Consider the following 15,805-nt stretch of genomic DNA (forward strand, 5'->3'; position numbering starts at 1 on the left):
GGAAACCACTCCCACTGGTTTTAAACTTAAATATACATTGAAAAATAAATACATGGGAAACCAAATATTTAAGTAGTCCATTTTTCACCCGTACATTTTTCATATCTTACGTAAAATAGTAAGTTTATACATATATTTACAAAATATTTTATCCACCCTTCTTAGGAAACAATATCTTTGTATCTTTTCAGCATTCTATATTGTTTTTGTCCGAACTATAGTAAATTTTTGCTGTGCGTGCGCGTTTATTCATCTCAGATTCGAAATACATCCAAATTCATTTAACATGATACGACATTCTGGCGAATCTGTTTTTTTTTTTAATCTATATAATGCAATCTAGAATGAAATATAACTATATTTTTCCAAAATTAGATCTAAGAGCGAGTAAATATCAAGAGTCTCATAAAAAATAAGCTCAAATATTAACAATCTTTTGATGGTAAGTAAAAGAAGCTGAGAACAATTTTTTACAAATAACTTTGTAGATTTTTAATAATGGAAAAAGGGGTTAGTATCCATATAAAAAAGCTAAATAATATTTCATTTCCTTTAATTAAATGTAAAAATTAGTTATGAGTTATTTTGAAGCCAAATTAGAAACATTGTGCTTGCCTTCCCTGTCAGATTCTCCCCACCCCCATTGGCAAACCTCTGCCTCCACCCCTGTGATTACTTTGTCAGCCATCGAGGGTAAAATAATGAACTGACGTTTTTATAGAATTATTTAGGATAAAAATCAAATAGGGAATAATTCCTTTATGAGATTATCAAGGTTTCCAAATGATACACACCTTTCATTAAAGTCATCCGGCTGTGTTTCAGGAGTTACTTTCACCTTGCGTGTTAATTCTGCGAGAGCTTTTACCAAAAAACCCGGGGCGGTAAATTACCTATCATATTTCTATTCTAGATTGGCGGCACTCTTCCACTGTACTGAGGTACTTTAGTTTTAGCTACCATCCACCACGAAACTATGATGGCGAATGAATAAAGTTTGTTTACTTTTTATCCCAAAATTTGCTATAGAGGCTAAAATCATCAATTTAAAAAGTATTGTCTAACACAAATAAGAAAACGTATACTTTTCAGTAAAATAATATATATTTGCATGCAGATTTTATAAAGCATAATCAATCACTTTGCCTTCAATCAGCTATATTTCATATTCTCAATGTAGCAATTAGAGGCGGTTTTACTTTAAAGAATTAGTAGTATTTTCGAATAAGTGGTCCAAAAGTCGATCTTACTACATGCGATATCTGTTGACAATACATAGAATTGAAGAGAAATATCTAACGTATCATAATAGAAAGAAACGAAAATTCTTTATATTGATTTTTCTTCCAAACTACTTAATGTGTATTTATCGAGAATTTTTAAAAGGTAAAACTGCGACTGAATTACAGTTGTTTAGAACAAATATGTAGAATTAATAGTCCCAAAAATATTTATAAGGCAAAAAGAAAATTCAAAGATTATGCATCCTACTTGCACACAGTGAATGGCAACAAAGGGCAATACAGTTTGTTTTGGATAAATGTTGCGTTTTTGGTTTCGTTTCTGCAATCATACGTAGGTAAAACAATTGTAGTGTATTAATGCTTATTTTCGGATCTTGAAGGAATAAAATAGTTACAATAAGCATAATCATATTATATAATTAGGATGTAGTTGTACTAATTATGAAAGAAAAATATGAATGAATTATTATTTATTAAATTCAGTTTGCAACAATATTATTATTGTGTTTGAGAAACGGACATTTGGCAGTAGGAATTCTTTACTATTGAATTATTCTGAAAACAAATTTATTCAGTATTATATTAATATATAACATATAATTTGCAAGGTCAAATAATTTAGTTTTCTAAAAAGTGCGAGATAACTTATTTTCAGATTTGAAATTAATGCAGCAGTACTTATTATCTACTGAAAATAAATACATGAATTAAAATTCACATTACATATGCATTTTTTTTCCAATTCAAATTATTTATATACCAATTATAATTTAAACGTTGAAAATTTAACAAAATATTGCTGAAAAAGACTTGCTTGTAAATGAAAAAAAAAGTTATTGTATTTAAAAAAAACTGTGAAAACTCCTTCTAAGTATCACCTTGCTTGTTGCATATTAGTGGCATTATGTACAAATTTGTGTATCATTTAGAAACAATGAAATTCAAAAACTCTGGGTTAGGGTCTTAATCACACGAGACAGAATCGGAGGATTCATAACATCCAAATATCAGCTATATGTTTGAGGTCGTAATCCTGATACAGCTTAAAATGTTTCTAGATTCCCAAATTATTTTTACTTTGCTTGAGAATGTCAAAGTAAATATTTTTTTAATATACCTTCTATAAACCCTTGAAGTTCTCCATATCTGACATTGTCAGGTACATGCAGATTAATTGGTTGTCACCTCCATATGTAACATTGAGCCGTAAATTTTTGATATGTAATCTGTATTTGAACTGTGCCAAACTGCTTGCTTGTCGTTTGATCTGAAAATGTACTATGTGCATCTCTCCAAAAATTTCCAACAAAATTTACTGAACTTTTGTTGGTTGCCTTATGTACATTGTAGCAAATAATGATCTAGCTTTTTTATTTGATTGCTGATATAGGACTTTGTCATATTACTTATGTTTCCTTAAAACATTTTTGACAGTTTCAGGAATTGCAGATTTCCAGAACTTATTTTTACATTTCAGAATCAATTTTACAGTTTTAATTCTTTGATTAGTAAATCTCTAAATTTTCTTGATCTTTGCTTGGTTTAAACCTTATTTGTTTTCTTGAACCTGTGAATAATATGAAAAACAGTAGATTATTGAGCTTCAAAAATTGTCCTATTATTGAAATGTTTTTCTATTTTTTCAGTGACTTATTACCAGATTTCATACATCAAACATCTTTATTTCTCACCATTATTCCATAAATAACTTTTCTGCTGATACTTTATGTCTAAAATTATAGTCTGAAAAAAGTGTAGTTTATAAATTAAAATTTATTGATACAATATTTTTTTTAAAAAAATTTCTCCTTTCAAACGTATCCCAATACTTTTTGGCAACTGTTTGTAGTAAATTATACTTAAAAGATTAGATAAAATTGTAATTATAAATTAAGAAAAAATTTTCTTATATAGGGTATGCCGAATGTTAAAGCATTTTTTCATTCATTTTTTATTTTTTGTTTTAATGTCACTAATATGTTTATAAATATCTTTATATATTATGCATGCCATGTGTTCCAGTACTTTTTTTGAATGATTGTATATGACTAGTGTGTGTGTGTGTGTGTACATTTCAAAATAGTATATCATAAAGTTTAAATTTTTTTCAATTTAAATTTTTTAAAATTTCAATCCTATTATAACATCTTTTCTGCCTCTTAACTAATCATTTATATTATTTCTTGTCCTAAAAGTCACAAATATTTTCATTTCATTATGGAATTTTTTTTTTCCAAATTTATAACATACATAATTATATATTATCTATATTATATTTGAAATTTATGAAATTATTTATTTGAAATATATGTTTTAAATTTAAGGAATTTTGATCATGACAGCTTAATACTGGCTATGGCATGTTGTTAATTAACAATTTTGTACAATTTCTCATTAGTAGCAGCTTCTCTGCACAATAATGGACACTGCTGCAAACCATCTTTTTCATGAGAATACAATTTTTAAAAAATCAGCTTTACTTCTAAAGTGCCCAGACATTTTGTATTGTAATTATTTGATTTGTTTAACTCGTTAACTCGTAACAATCCAGCATCTGAAATCCCCAAACAGTTGCTCTAACTTGTGGGAAGAACAAACATCTATGTTCAATTCATTATTCGAAAGACTTGGGATGACTTTCTGCACTCCAGCCTATGGAAAAATTTTAAAAATTATCAAATTGTCTTTTTGTATTATAAGTAGTTTCTAACATATGAAAACTAACCTATATTAAGCCAAATGTGCTTCTGTCAAAGCAACATGGAAATGAAACTAAATGCACAGAATGACAGGTATGAAAAATTGAAGAATGAATTGAGAGCAAGGCAATCCTTTGTCTAAGGATAGTGGGGAATCAGATAACTTAACATTATATCAGAGATATAAAAATTTCAACCAATTCTTTGTTGAGTTCAAAAAACAAAAAGTGTTTTTTTTTTTTTTTTTTTTTTTTTTTACTGTTTGATTACATTGAGCTATAAATTAATTCTGATGCTTTATAGAGCTATTTATTGTGTAGGCCCATTATATGATTTAATGTTTCTTCGTATTTAAAGATTCAAGAACTTTTTTCTCTTGACTTTTATTTTTCCAACTTTTAATTAATTTAATTTATTCTTCTGTAGAAATAAAATAAAAATTGTGCATGCCTTTTAGCAAGTTTTTGCATGTCAGGAAGAAAGCTTTGAGCTGGATCCTTTAAAATCAGATGTCAACAGTTCATGTAATTAGGTGTCAATTCATGTGCTTAGTATACTATTTATTAAAATATTGGAACAGTACACTTATACAAACTTATTTGAGTAATTATTTATAAGTTAGAGTTAACTACTTTTGAGTTAATGAAGCATTTTTAATGATCACCTCTGTTTATACACAAAAATAATGAAAGAAAATAAAATTAGCTGATTTAATTGAGGTATACAATCAATGTCATGTTTGCAATTCATTTAACATTGTGTTTTAATTCATTGAATTCAATCTTTATTACTTACAATAGTATTAAAAACAAATTTTCTTTCCACAAATTTTTTTTTCCACTCTATGTATTAAGATTTTATTATTTAGAATTTTATTTCAGGAAGTATTTTTCATGAATAAAACTTTTTCTCTCAATTCAGAGTATTTACTTTCTAATAATACTAATGACAATTATGCTGAATGAATGATTCATTATATTATTACAATATAATGATTTTATTATTTTAGTTGCATATAATTAAGAATGAATAGTATCACAGTTGGAACTGTTTGTAGATTTTTCCTTAATCATTTTCATATATAAATTGTTAAATGTTTTGAAAATTTCAATTTTTTTCATGGGAAATTATTTTTCTTTTTTCTCTCTCTTTCTCTCTCTCTCTCTCTCTCTCTCTGTGTATGCATGTATGTTTTAATATTTAATACTTGTTTTAAGTTAAACCATATATTTAGGGATTCATGTATTTCAAAATAGTCAAAACTGACAATCTAATACTAATTATTTTTGATCATATATTTATTTCAAAAAATAATTATGGAGTTCATAAATATTTATAAATGTAGATATTATTTGCCTTTAATAATCTGATAATTTGATATGTATCATACATTAAGCTACATGGTTTAATCAATTTCATAACAGAAGGGAAAATATTGCTTGCAATATTATTATCATATCTCAAGTTGTTATAAAGCAAGTTATTATTCTATGTGATTTCTATTTTTGTGCTAGTAAAAAAAAATATGTATTACTAAAAATGCTTATTGTTTTATTGTTAAAAAAATAGTAAGTATATATAATTAATAAATAAAATATGACACTTCAAACCTTACAACTCAATCAAATTTTTTTTAGTATGATGGAGAAGATTTTTTTTATTTAAATTTATTTCTGTTTATGTGAAACAAATTTGCATATTATTAGATGTTTGCATATATTTTAATTAACTACATCTATTGGTAAACATGCAAAGTATCTATATAAACGATAATGGTTTTGGATTTTACCAGTTTGCTATTACTTTATTGTTATCATTTTGAAAGTTTTCCATTTAGTATTATGGAGTTATTCAATGTATAAAACCCCCAGTCATGGAACACTTCAAATTGCATTTTTGACATTCATTGCTTTTTTGTTGTTGTTGTTTGAAGAAATCTATTGCTGAAGCCCATCAGACACTTTTAGAAACTTATGGTAAAGTTGCTCAGTGATATCCCAGTTATTGGTTTTAGTTTCAACGACTTAAGTGTGGTGATTCGATGTCAATGACTAAGAACGGTCTGTAGGACCAAAAAAATTTGAAGACAAATAATTGCAAGACTTATTAGACAAAAATGGAGAAAAGTTGTAGAAAATTATGGAAAAATATTTTGATTGATATATATTGTACCAGTTTTTCTCAAGAAATGCATTTTTAAAGTGAAAAAAAGGATCAAAATGTATGCAATCACCTAATAATAATTGTGCAGTTACTTTACTTGCTTCATTTTGGCATGTTTATCAAATTAATGACAGTTAACTTAACATCCATTTAGTAATTATAGTCTTATTTAAAATTCAGAGTCAGAAGGAAATAAAATTATATGCTAATCTCTGTTTTTAGCTATCATTTGAGCTGATTGGTTATAAAAACTTATCTGAAATTTTCTTTTTCAGAAATTTGTTGCAGTGAAGTTTGAAGATTTCACTAGTAATAATTTTAAAGAGAAGATTCAAAAGTGATTTTATCTTCTCATTTTTTATACCATGTAATGCTGCATAGATATTAAATCTTGTAGTATTGTTGAAATTCTACTTCCTGTAAGTTAATTGTGCATTTGGAATTTTTTTTTAAATTTTGTTTCACTAGCATATTCTAATGTTTTCACTTACGTTGACTTATTTTGATTTCATGGGAAATTTTTTATTTCGTTTTATTGTGAATATTATTATAGATATTTATTTCTAATTTTAAAATATTTTTTTTAATATTGAAATTTAGTTACAAATACACTAATCATGTTTTGCTACATTTCAGAAATTGAACTATTGTTTTTTGTTTTTTTTTTTCTATTTGAAATGCTGTTGATAAAGATACTTATCAGATATGACTAGTTATATATTCTGAGTAACGATTACAACCGGTAAAACCTCCAGTTTGTTGATTCAGTTGTTGGCAATTCAGACAGTAAATAAATGAAATAGTTATATCATTAATCTTTTTTACTACTTTTGTTTGAAGCTTTAATAAACTCATTATTACTTTTCACTCCATTTCCATCTGTAAAATCAACAGCTGCACTTTGCAAACAGTTTGTTAAATAGTGGCATATTTTCTTTAAAAAAAACATTTCGACTATAAAATACTGAAATTTTACTAAAGGCATAATAGGTACTTTTATGTTACGTGTTTTACCTCTGGATTATGGGCTTGAATATGTTTAAATCAAAGACAAATCTCAAATATTTTTTTAAAATGGGAATTTAGGCATAGAAATGGGAATGTGTTTTAGTGGCAACAAGATACCTTATCTTTTTCAACTGTCTGGGGGAAGGGGAATACCTATTTTTGTATTTTCATAGTAGTAATAAATTTACCAAGAAATATACTTTTTCTGCATCTTTAAGAAAAGTGTTATTGAACTCTGTAAAAATAGCTTGTTTGTTTTTAATGGTAAATTTTATAAAATTTATAAAGAATGCTGAAAATCATAAAAAAGAAAATTGTCTTTAATAATAAGCGAATGTAGGGTTTATGAATAATACTAAGATAAAATTTCTCCTCCCTTCCATATAAGAATCATTAGTGCTAAAATAACTGATTATGATTAATAGTATTAGGGAATAGAAATAGTTGATTCCCTGAGCTATTTTTGGATTTTTAAGGTATTATATTAGAAGGGTTGTCAGAAGTGAAGTCTACGAGAGAATTTATTTTTAGGAGCAAGAATTTCCTTACAGAGATTAAATCAAATAGATTTTAGATAATTTTCTCTGTCTGTTGAATAATGTTTAGTAAGATAAAATTGATAAAAATGCATTGAAGTTTCTCTTTTACTGTATGTAACTATGCATGATCAAGTTTTCTCTTCCAATCTGCTTAGTATTTAAATTAATTTCATTTTAAGTTTTTTTTCTTTGTTTTGTTTATTTATTTCAGCCTTTATTGCTAATCTTTTTATATAGTAAAATCAGAAAAATATCTCAATATTTACACAATATAAAATGTGATTTTTTTTTTCTCATAAACTCTTATTTTGCTTTTGTTATTGTCTGGACATGCACCTTAGTGTACTTCCTTTGCAGTGGTAAATGGATTTTTAGTTTAAATTTGTTGTTTAAATTAACATGTGTAAAATTCCTAGTGAAAGAGATTGAAATAAATCAAAGAGATTTGAAATTCTGGTCTCTGAATACTGAGAAACTCTTCTGGTAACTGTGAAATCAAATCTTGTGTACATTTATCCATTCACATTACATTTATTTTTAAAAGAAAGATAAGAGAACTATTTTCAATATTAAATAATTTCAAAAAATATGCCTACTTACTCATATTCTAAAAAGATTGTAAGTTGTCATTAAATTTTATAACTAGAGAGACTCTAAATAAATTTAATGTCTTTTGGTTTTCATATCTTAATTGCTATACAGTTATTTATTTATCCATGTCTCTTATTTAAATATTGTATTCCATAAATACATATATAAATATTCATTTTCATTTACAGAAATAAAGTTATTTTGATTTGGTTTTACTTTATATTGGAACGTTATAACTATCTAGTGGTAGTATCTTTGCTTAAAACTCAAAGAGTCACAAGCTCAAGGCTCAATTCCTTGGAACATCGACTATATTTGTCAGTTGCATGTTAAATTTTTTATCTTGGTTCAAGCATTCTTTCATTGGCATATTGTGAAAGTTTTGCGAGTGGATAACTTCGTATATTTTCATCACTGTCTAATCACGAATGAAATTTTGAAGGTCCATTCTCATTAGCTCTTATGTTGCCTTAAAACAGAACATTATCTCAGCAAATCAATCTTTAAATTCTATCCTGTATATCGAGAATATATTTAGATACTTATATTTGATTTAATTGTCTGTGTTTTATGTAGTCTTATATTTAATTCACTTATTTGAAAATAAATGTTAACCTCAATTCTTAATATCTTTATTGCATCTATTAGTTAGTTTATCTATTGATTGATTACTATTAGTCAAACTTTGTATTATATTGATTATTGCAATGACTAAAGTAATTTCATTTTCATTTTTCTAAGTGATTATCTTCACTTTTACTGAAATTGTGGAATCTAGTCATGGATAATTCAGTGATAGCCAAAAGTGGATGGCTTTCCCGACAAAGTAATTTTTATTTATTTGTCAATATGTTTTAATATTAGCCAAGAAATATAAACTAATCTTTTTTAGATAATGAATTGATTGTTTATTTATTAAGTTTTTTAATTTGTTATAAGGCTTCTATTATTTCAATTCAAAATATATTGAATAAATTCTATTTTTACTTATGGTAGAGTATCTTTATTCAACTGAATCCCGTCTAAATTAATTAAAAATTATAAATCAAAAATTATGATCTGTAATTTTCATTATTGTTTAAAAATAATTGTTTCAACAGACAAGTTTGAAATCAATCAGATGAGACCATTGATGTTTAAATATGTCATAAAAATTAACTATGTGATGTTGGAGTAACATTGAAATATTCTGAACATTAAGAAGCTTCAAGTAGGGTAGTTAAGTTTTACATCAGTTGTTGATATAGCATCTAGAAAACATCAATCTGCATGGAAATAACTTAGTATGATAAAATTGTAAAAGTTAAAAAAAAAAATGAAACTTTTCCCTTTTAAGGATTAATTTTATTGCTTTATAATTTAAAAAAAAAAAAAAAAAACTACGTGCCTAGTTCATTATTGTTGCTGCCAATTCCAGAACCACTCAAAACTAGATATGCCCTAAAAAAATCCAGATTTGCAGACATCAACAAGACAATGCTTAAAACTTACTGACATAAGTAAATGTTAGAGATTTAGTTTGTTCATTAATCAATCTACTCATTTCTAACACTTTCGAAGTTGAATGCTGCACCAAGGTATAAGACATTGTACCATTATGCAAAGAAAGGAGTCATTAGATTATCGTATGATCTTCTTAGCGAGTCCTTGGAATATAAATATTTCTTTTTCTTTCATAATTTATTACTCATTTCTTTAAAGAAATGTGGAAGGTTATAACATATCAATTGTACATGTACTATTTTAAATTACAATGCTGATTAACTACTTAAAGGAAGTGCTGTGTGTTAATTGGAGGAGTTTCTTCCTTGAGAGGGCTATTGAAAGTCCATAAATTGTCTAATTATGTATTTTCAAATTCATTTAATTACAGCCACAAAAGTGTGGAACATATTTTTGTTTGTTTGTTCATATGTTAGTGTGTCAAGAGTAATTTACTGAATATGACTTATGGGAGTGAAGGACTGTGCAAAAATTTGTTTTTTATTTTTTCAGAAATACTTTTATTGGCTCAAACAACATTAAATATTATTATTTTTTTTTTACATCATTTAGAGTATTTTTCCATCTGGAAGTATATTTCTATCACTGACTGTTTAGAAATTGACTATTGAATCACAATAAAGTGGATTCTTTATGTAACGTTTATTTTTATTTTTCAATGCAGTATATTACGTGAGAGAAGTTTAATACACAATTTCCATTGTACATTTTGTAAAAACTGTTCCCTGTCTATTTATTATTTGACATTTGCTGTTCCCATTCTTGTTGGATAACTGAGATTCCATTATACTTAGTTTTAATGGTATAAATGTACATATCTGCTGTGTATTTGTTGTAACGAACTTAATTTTATAGGAATTTTCTGCAGCTGCAAGACATATAGACTAGATTTCAATGAATTCTACTAATTTGTACGCCATCTTTTTTTCTCTGCATATAATGACATATACCCTTTTGATCCCAGTTGGGCATTTTTAAGTAGTACAAACTGTGTTGGGCCTTAGTGTTTTTTTGCCTGCATTTCTTCTTCAATCTTTGGTGAACGTCTTCCGTGCTTAGTAGTATGTTTGCTTCCTATCGTGCATGAATTTTGATTTAGGATTTATCTCTGAGTAACGATCATTAGCAAATTCTTAAATTTACTAATATCAAGCTCAGATTCGTAGATATCTTTTGCAAAATCTTTTTACTGCTTGTAGGTATAGTCACGTGGTTATCATTTTTTAAGTTCGTTCTGAAGAGAAGTTATGCTTTCATTGGCTTTGGTTATTGAAGCTATTTGAGTGTCTTTCAGACTCTCGAAAATTTTAACCATACTCTCCCTATGCTCCCAATACGAATTATCATAACCATACTCTCCCTATGCTCCCAATACGAACTGATATAAAAAATCATAATCAGTTTCGCTATTTGATCATCTACCATTTGATTTTTCTGTTTCTTTTTTAGTCAAATATATTTTTTCTGGAATTTCGAAAAATATTAAAGTAAAATTGCAGAAAATATTAGAGAAAAAAAATATCTAACAAATTAAAGAAAAAAATGTAAATTCTTGAATCCAAATCTCCCTCCAAAATGAATATATAAAAAAAATATAGGTTTGAATATCAAATTTGAATCAAATATATACAGTCAATCTAGATTCTTTTTCATTATCTAAAATCAAAACGGTTCATTGGTTCTTAGGCTTAACGCTTATGCTTATTGTTTCTAATTGGCAACATACTCAAATCTGCTTATAGCAAATATTTTGCATTCAAATATTCATAAACAGATATATAGAGAGAGACTTAAATAACTTGCTTTTCAAGTATCAACTTTTAATTCAATATTTCAGAATAAATTATGGCATTCTCAATTGTACAAACCAAGCAAAAAGGATATGCTTCCACAAATGAATTTTTTTTTCATCAATACTTACACTGTATTGCACATGTTGTAAATTGAGTTAATAACATTTTTAGTATGTTTCCTATTGGCAACAATAAGCATTGGAACTTATTTTCTTAATATTTTAGAAGACAAAATTGATATGTTGCTTAAAAGTAACATGGATCGCTTAAGGGTTAAAATCCTACCATTGATTTTTCCAGTGCATCCAAAATCAAAAAATCCTAATCAGTTATATATATAGCATTCGACATATTTCGCAGCCATTTTAATTAAATTTATATATTACTCTTTTCTCTCTTTGAATATGAATTCCGTACTGATAAAGGTAAAGTTTTCATTCAGCTTCATTAACATCGCCAGTCATTTTAAATATTTTAAACTTAACGAACAATTAGTTTGGATGACAAAGCTAGTTGTCAGCAACATACTTTGAACGTGTTACAAATGGTGTATCACAGTTCCTCTGCTTTATTGATTCCTAGAAACATTTTTATAACCTGTATTCCTCAGAATCTCACCGTATATAAAAATTTCAGCGCTTTTAATAATACCTTGCTTTTCCACATTATTTTAGAATTATAAATTATGCATATTAGACTTGTGCCATTTTATGCCTTTTTAATTTTGAGTATGAATATATATATATAGTTCAGAATTAATTATGAGCATGAGTTATCAAATATTTTATAATAGGTATAAAATGTGTGTGGAGGCTATTTATTTAACTGTCTTGTTTGTTTTATATAGTAATCATTGGCATTAATTATTTTGTGGCTGTTCATAAATCCATTTTTCAGCTTCAATTTTGAAAAAGTGGAAAAAAAGTTGGATTGAGTTATATAGAGATGGCCATTTAAAGTATTATGAAAATGAATGTAGTCCGAATGCTGAAGATATCATTTTTATGCCGACAGAATGCCTAGCAGTAAAAGCCGGTTTACAGGTAGTTGTTTATATTAATCTCTTTGAAACATTTTATTATTGATATTTCTGTTGACTTAAAATTTTTTTTATATATATATATTACCATATTTGATATTTGAGGGAGGGAGGTGACATTGTTTTTGTAAGCCATGTAGTGTTATTGCTTTATGCTAATTTTTTAATGAGTTGAATTTTTCCTTCTGGCCTTTTACCGGTTTTTTTTTTTTTTTTTTTCCCTTCGTGCACACATGCTGCCAAAAAAAAAAAAAACATTGTTTTATTAAACCAAGCATTCTTTTCTCTGTAGGTTGAAGGTATCCAACCACCTGAAGGATATGGCGTTCAGAATTTATTGTCTGTCATTACTTCTACTGGAAAGACCTGGGTGTTTTGTGGAGAGTCATTAGATGATATGAGGTTGTTATTTACGAATTTTACAATAATTTGAATTCAGGAATTCTGTATTTGAATTTTTACTATGGTTGTAACTAGAGGTGCACTAATGAATTAACCCTTTAAAGGGCCATTTTTTTCTAGTCATATTATGTTAAAATATTTTTAGGCTTGAAATTAGAATAAGAAAAGGTATTCATTTAGCTTATTAGATAAATTTAATTTGATTAATTAATTAATTTGGTTAATTAATTTTTAAGTAACAAATCAAGACACATCATTTTGTCTGAGATAAAGAACTGAAGCATATAAGTTTCTGACTTACTAAAAAAAATTTGTCAGAACCTATGCCAACCTACATAATTTCATACAAAGATTGATAAATTTGGTGGGAAGCATACTTCCCACGACCCTAGAAAGGGTTAAGCAATAATGCAAGATAATTGAAAATTCAAGGAACTATAGAAAAGTTCCATTTAGCTATGTTCCACTATAAATAGAATTCTTCGAATAACATTAGGATTTGAATAATACCTGGTAATTTTATTTTTTTTTAATTCCAAGGAAGGTAGTAACAGTGCCATTTTCCGTCTCTCGCTTTTGAAACATTGAACATTTACCAACACGGCATCTTCTAAATCTGGCATGCAGGGCATCACTTCTCCCCTTTCACTATGCTGCTAGTTGAAATATGTTTGCTGTGTAACATTCTACTGTTAGTTTTAGGCACTGGTGGACTGGCCAACTTGCGTAATGGCGAGTGGGCCTCTCTGCACTTAAGGTAAAATGGCACAAGAATTCTCCAGGTTCAACTATTAGAAATTTGGTAGAGTGAAGCTAAGTGAAAATAAAATCTTAAGAGATAGTTCGTTTTTTTATTAAAATATCAAAAATTTCTTCAATTTAATACAAATTTGCATTAGTTGCAGATGCCATGCCTGAAATTTTAAATTTAGTCTTGTAAGTCTCAGTTGCGTCAGAGTGCATTTTGAAAATTTAGGAAATGAGCTGACAGATTATTTTAATCAGACTGCCGCCGAATGGGACCGGGTGTTAAAAATTCTTAAATCTGAAAGATTTCTAAACGTCGTATTCATCAGAAGTTTAATATATTTTGAATGCGTCCTTCCCTATACCTGAAGAATTATATGCCCAATGATTATGATAACCATGTGATAATTTATAAACATTTAACCATCCGGATAGGTAATGAAACATATTTAGTTAATAGTTCTAATTATTTTGAAGTTACTTTATAATATCAACAACTAAGTTCGTCGTAAAGTTTTCGTCGATCTTAATAACATTTGAGTGAGTTGGGAATACTAAATAGAAAATAAAAATCTTTCTTAAATGAAATGAAATCCGTTTTTAAAATGTAACAGATGTTTAAATAATCTTCTAAAATAATTTTATCAAGCATTACTGACAGTTGTTGAATGTCTACTTCTGTCACTTTGTATTTATTAGGCTATTTAGTATTTGCTTGTTTATGATCTATATATCAATGCGACATTTTACGGTTGATTTTTGTTTGATTTTTTTTTTATGTAGTGGATTCCATGCAGTATACATCTGTGTTTTTGAATTGTTAACATTTGACAAAAGAGATTATTTAAAAATAGTAATGAATTTAATAGAGAATCTGAATATTTTTTTTTAATTCTCAAATAAAATTTGATAACTTCAAATGAGTACATTTGTATCAAATTTTGAACGAAATACATGGTGGTGTTATACGCCATCATCGCACTTTAGGTGCTCGCGAGTGGCCAAATATAAGAAATTATCAGTTGTAAAGCAGAAATTCATGTACACGGCATCTCTTTTGTTATCCGTTTCTGCCCTTTCATGTAGAAACTAAAAATAAATATTTAATTTATTCTTAAGAGATCTATTTATTCATTCCTCAGCTCTTATTACTTTTTTTAGGGCATGGCAGTTAGCTTTGGAACAAGCTCGTATATTTGGTGTAAGTTGATTTTATTTTGCATTTAATATTTTTTAGCTTTGAATTGTGCTACTAGTTTTGATGATACTGTAATTTTAATGGTAATTAATGTATTTTATAGATGCATCCACACCTGTCAGGACATCCATCTGCTTACTTGTCTAGTTATAATCCTGGCTACCTCCCAGCTTATAGTGGTTAGTATAAATCTGATATTTCTTCAATACTGTAGTGAAATATGCCAATGTTTATGATTTTATATTTCTATATTAAATTATCTGTATCGATGGGCAAAAAGTACATTTTAAATTATCGAAGTTTTTCTCTAAAATATATTAGTTTGATTTACCTAAAGCTTGTTTTGCTTTAACATAAAATTAATATATGTAGATATTTTATTTTTGCATTTGTAGTTAAATATGATAACTTTCCTTTACTTAACATTTTTAATAAGTGTAATTTTTGGCGCAATAAGCGTTGTATATAAGTAAATGTACCTTCAGCTAACTACGAATAAGAAAAATGTGATTGTTTTTACATAAATATTTAATTTTGCATCAACGTATTCATACAGGTAATTTAAATCTTTATATTTGAAAATAAAAATGAACGCTCATACAATTGTTACTACAAGTTCAGTTTGTTATTCATAATTTTTCTTATCTGTATTGGTACAGACAATGATGTAAGGCTTTGTTACATACAAGCATAATACTTCCTGTGGTTTTAGACCATATTATATTGAGTCAAATTTAGGACAAATTTCTGCCATCTAGATGCAGAAAATTTTAAAATTAAAAATGAATATTATTTTTCTACGGAAATTTCTTGTTGATTAAAAAATAGTGTGTAGAATAACAGTTTTGTTATGCACAATAATTATGATGATAATTTTTT

General features: G+C 27.1%; 1 protein-coding gene across 2 annotated transcripts in view; it reads left to right on the forward strand.

Annotated features, from left to right (window-relative positions):
* The first annotated feature begins 1,479 nt into the window (after positions 1 to 1,479).
* LOC129958165 (pleckstrin homology domain-containing family B member 2-like) overlaps positions 1,480 to 15,805 on the forward strand; it is a 31,800-nt gene continuing 17,474 nt past the window's right edge. The window contains exons 1-7 of one of the 2 annotated variants that reach the window (XM_056070405.1): positions 1,480 to 1,575; positions 6,382 to 6,525; positions 8,986 to 9,070; positions 12,438 to 12,583; positions 12,872 to 12,981; positions 14,890 to 14,929; positions 15,030 to 15,105. In XM_056070405.1, coding sequence (XP_055926380.1) covers positions 9,025 to 9,070; positions 12,438 to 12,583; positions 12,872 to 12,981; positions 14,890 to 14,929; positions 15,030 to 15,105 — 418 coding nt within the window. In that variant the 5' untranslated portion in view covers positions 1,480 to 1,575; positions 6,382 to 6,525; positions 8,986 to 9,024. Of the gene's footprint in view, positions 1,580 to 6,381; positions 6,526 to 8,985; positions 9,071 to 12,437; positions 12,584 to 12,871; positions 12,982 to 14,889; positions 14,930 to 15,029; positions 15,106 to 15,805 lie in introns of both variants that reach the window. The other variant, XM_056070406.1, reaches the window with a different exon arrangement.

Source organism: Argiope bruennichi, chromosome X1 (genome assembly GCF_947563725.1).
Source record: "Argiope bruennichi chromosome X1, qqArgBrue1.1, whole genome shotgun sequence".
NCBI classification, from domain to species: Eukaryota; Metazoa; Arthropoda; class Arachnida; order Araneae; family Araneidae; genus Argiope; species Argiope bruennichi.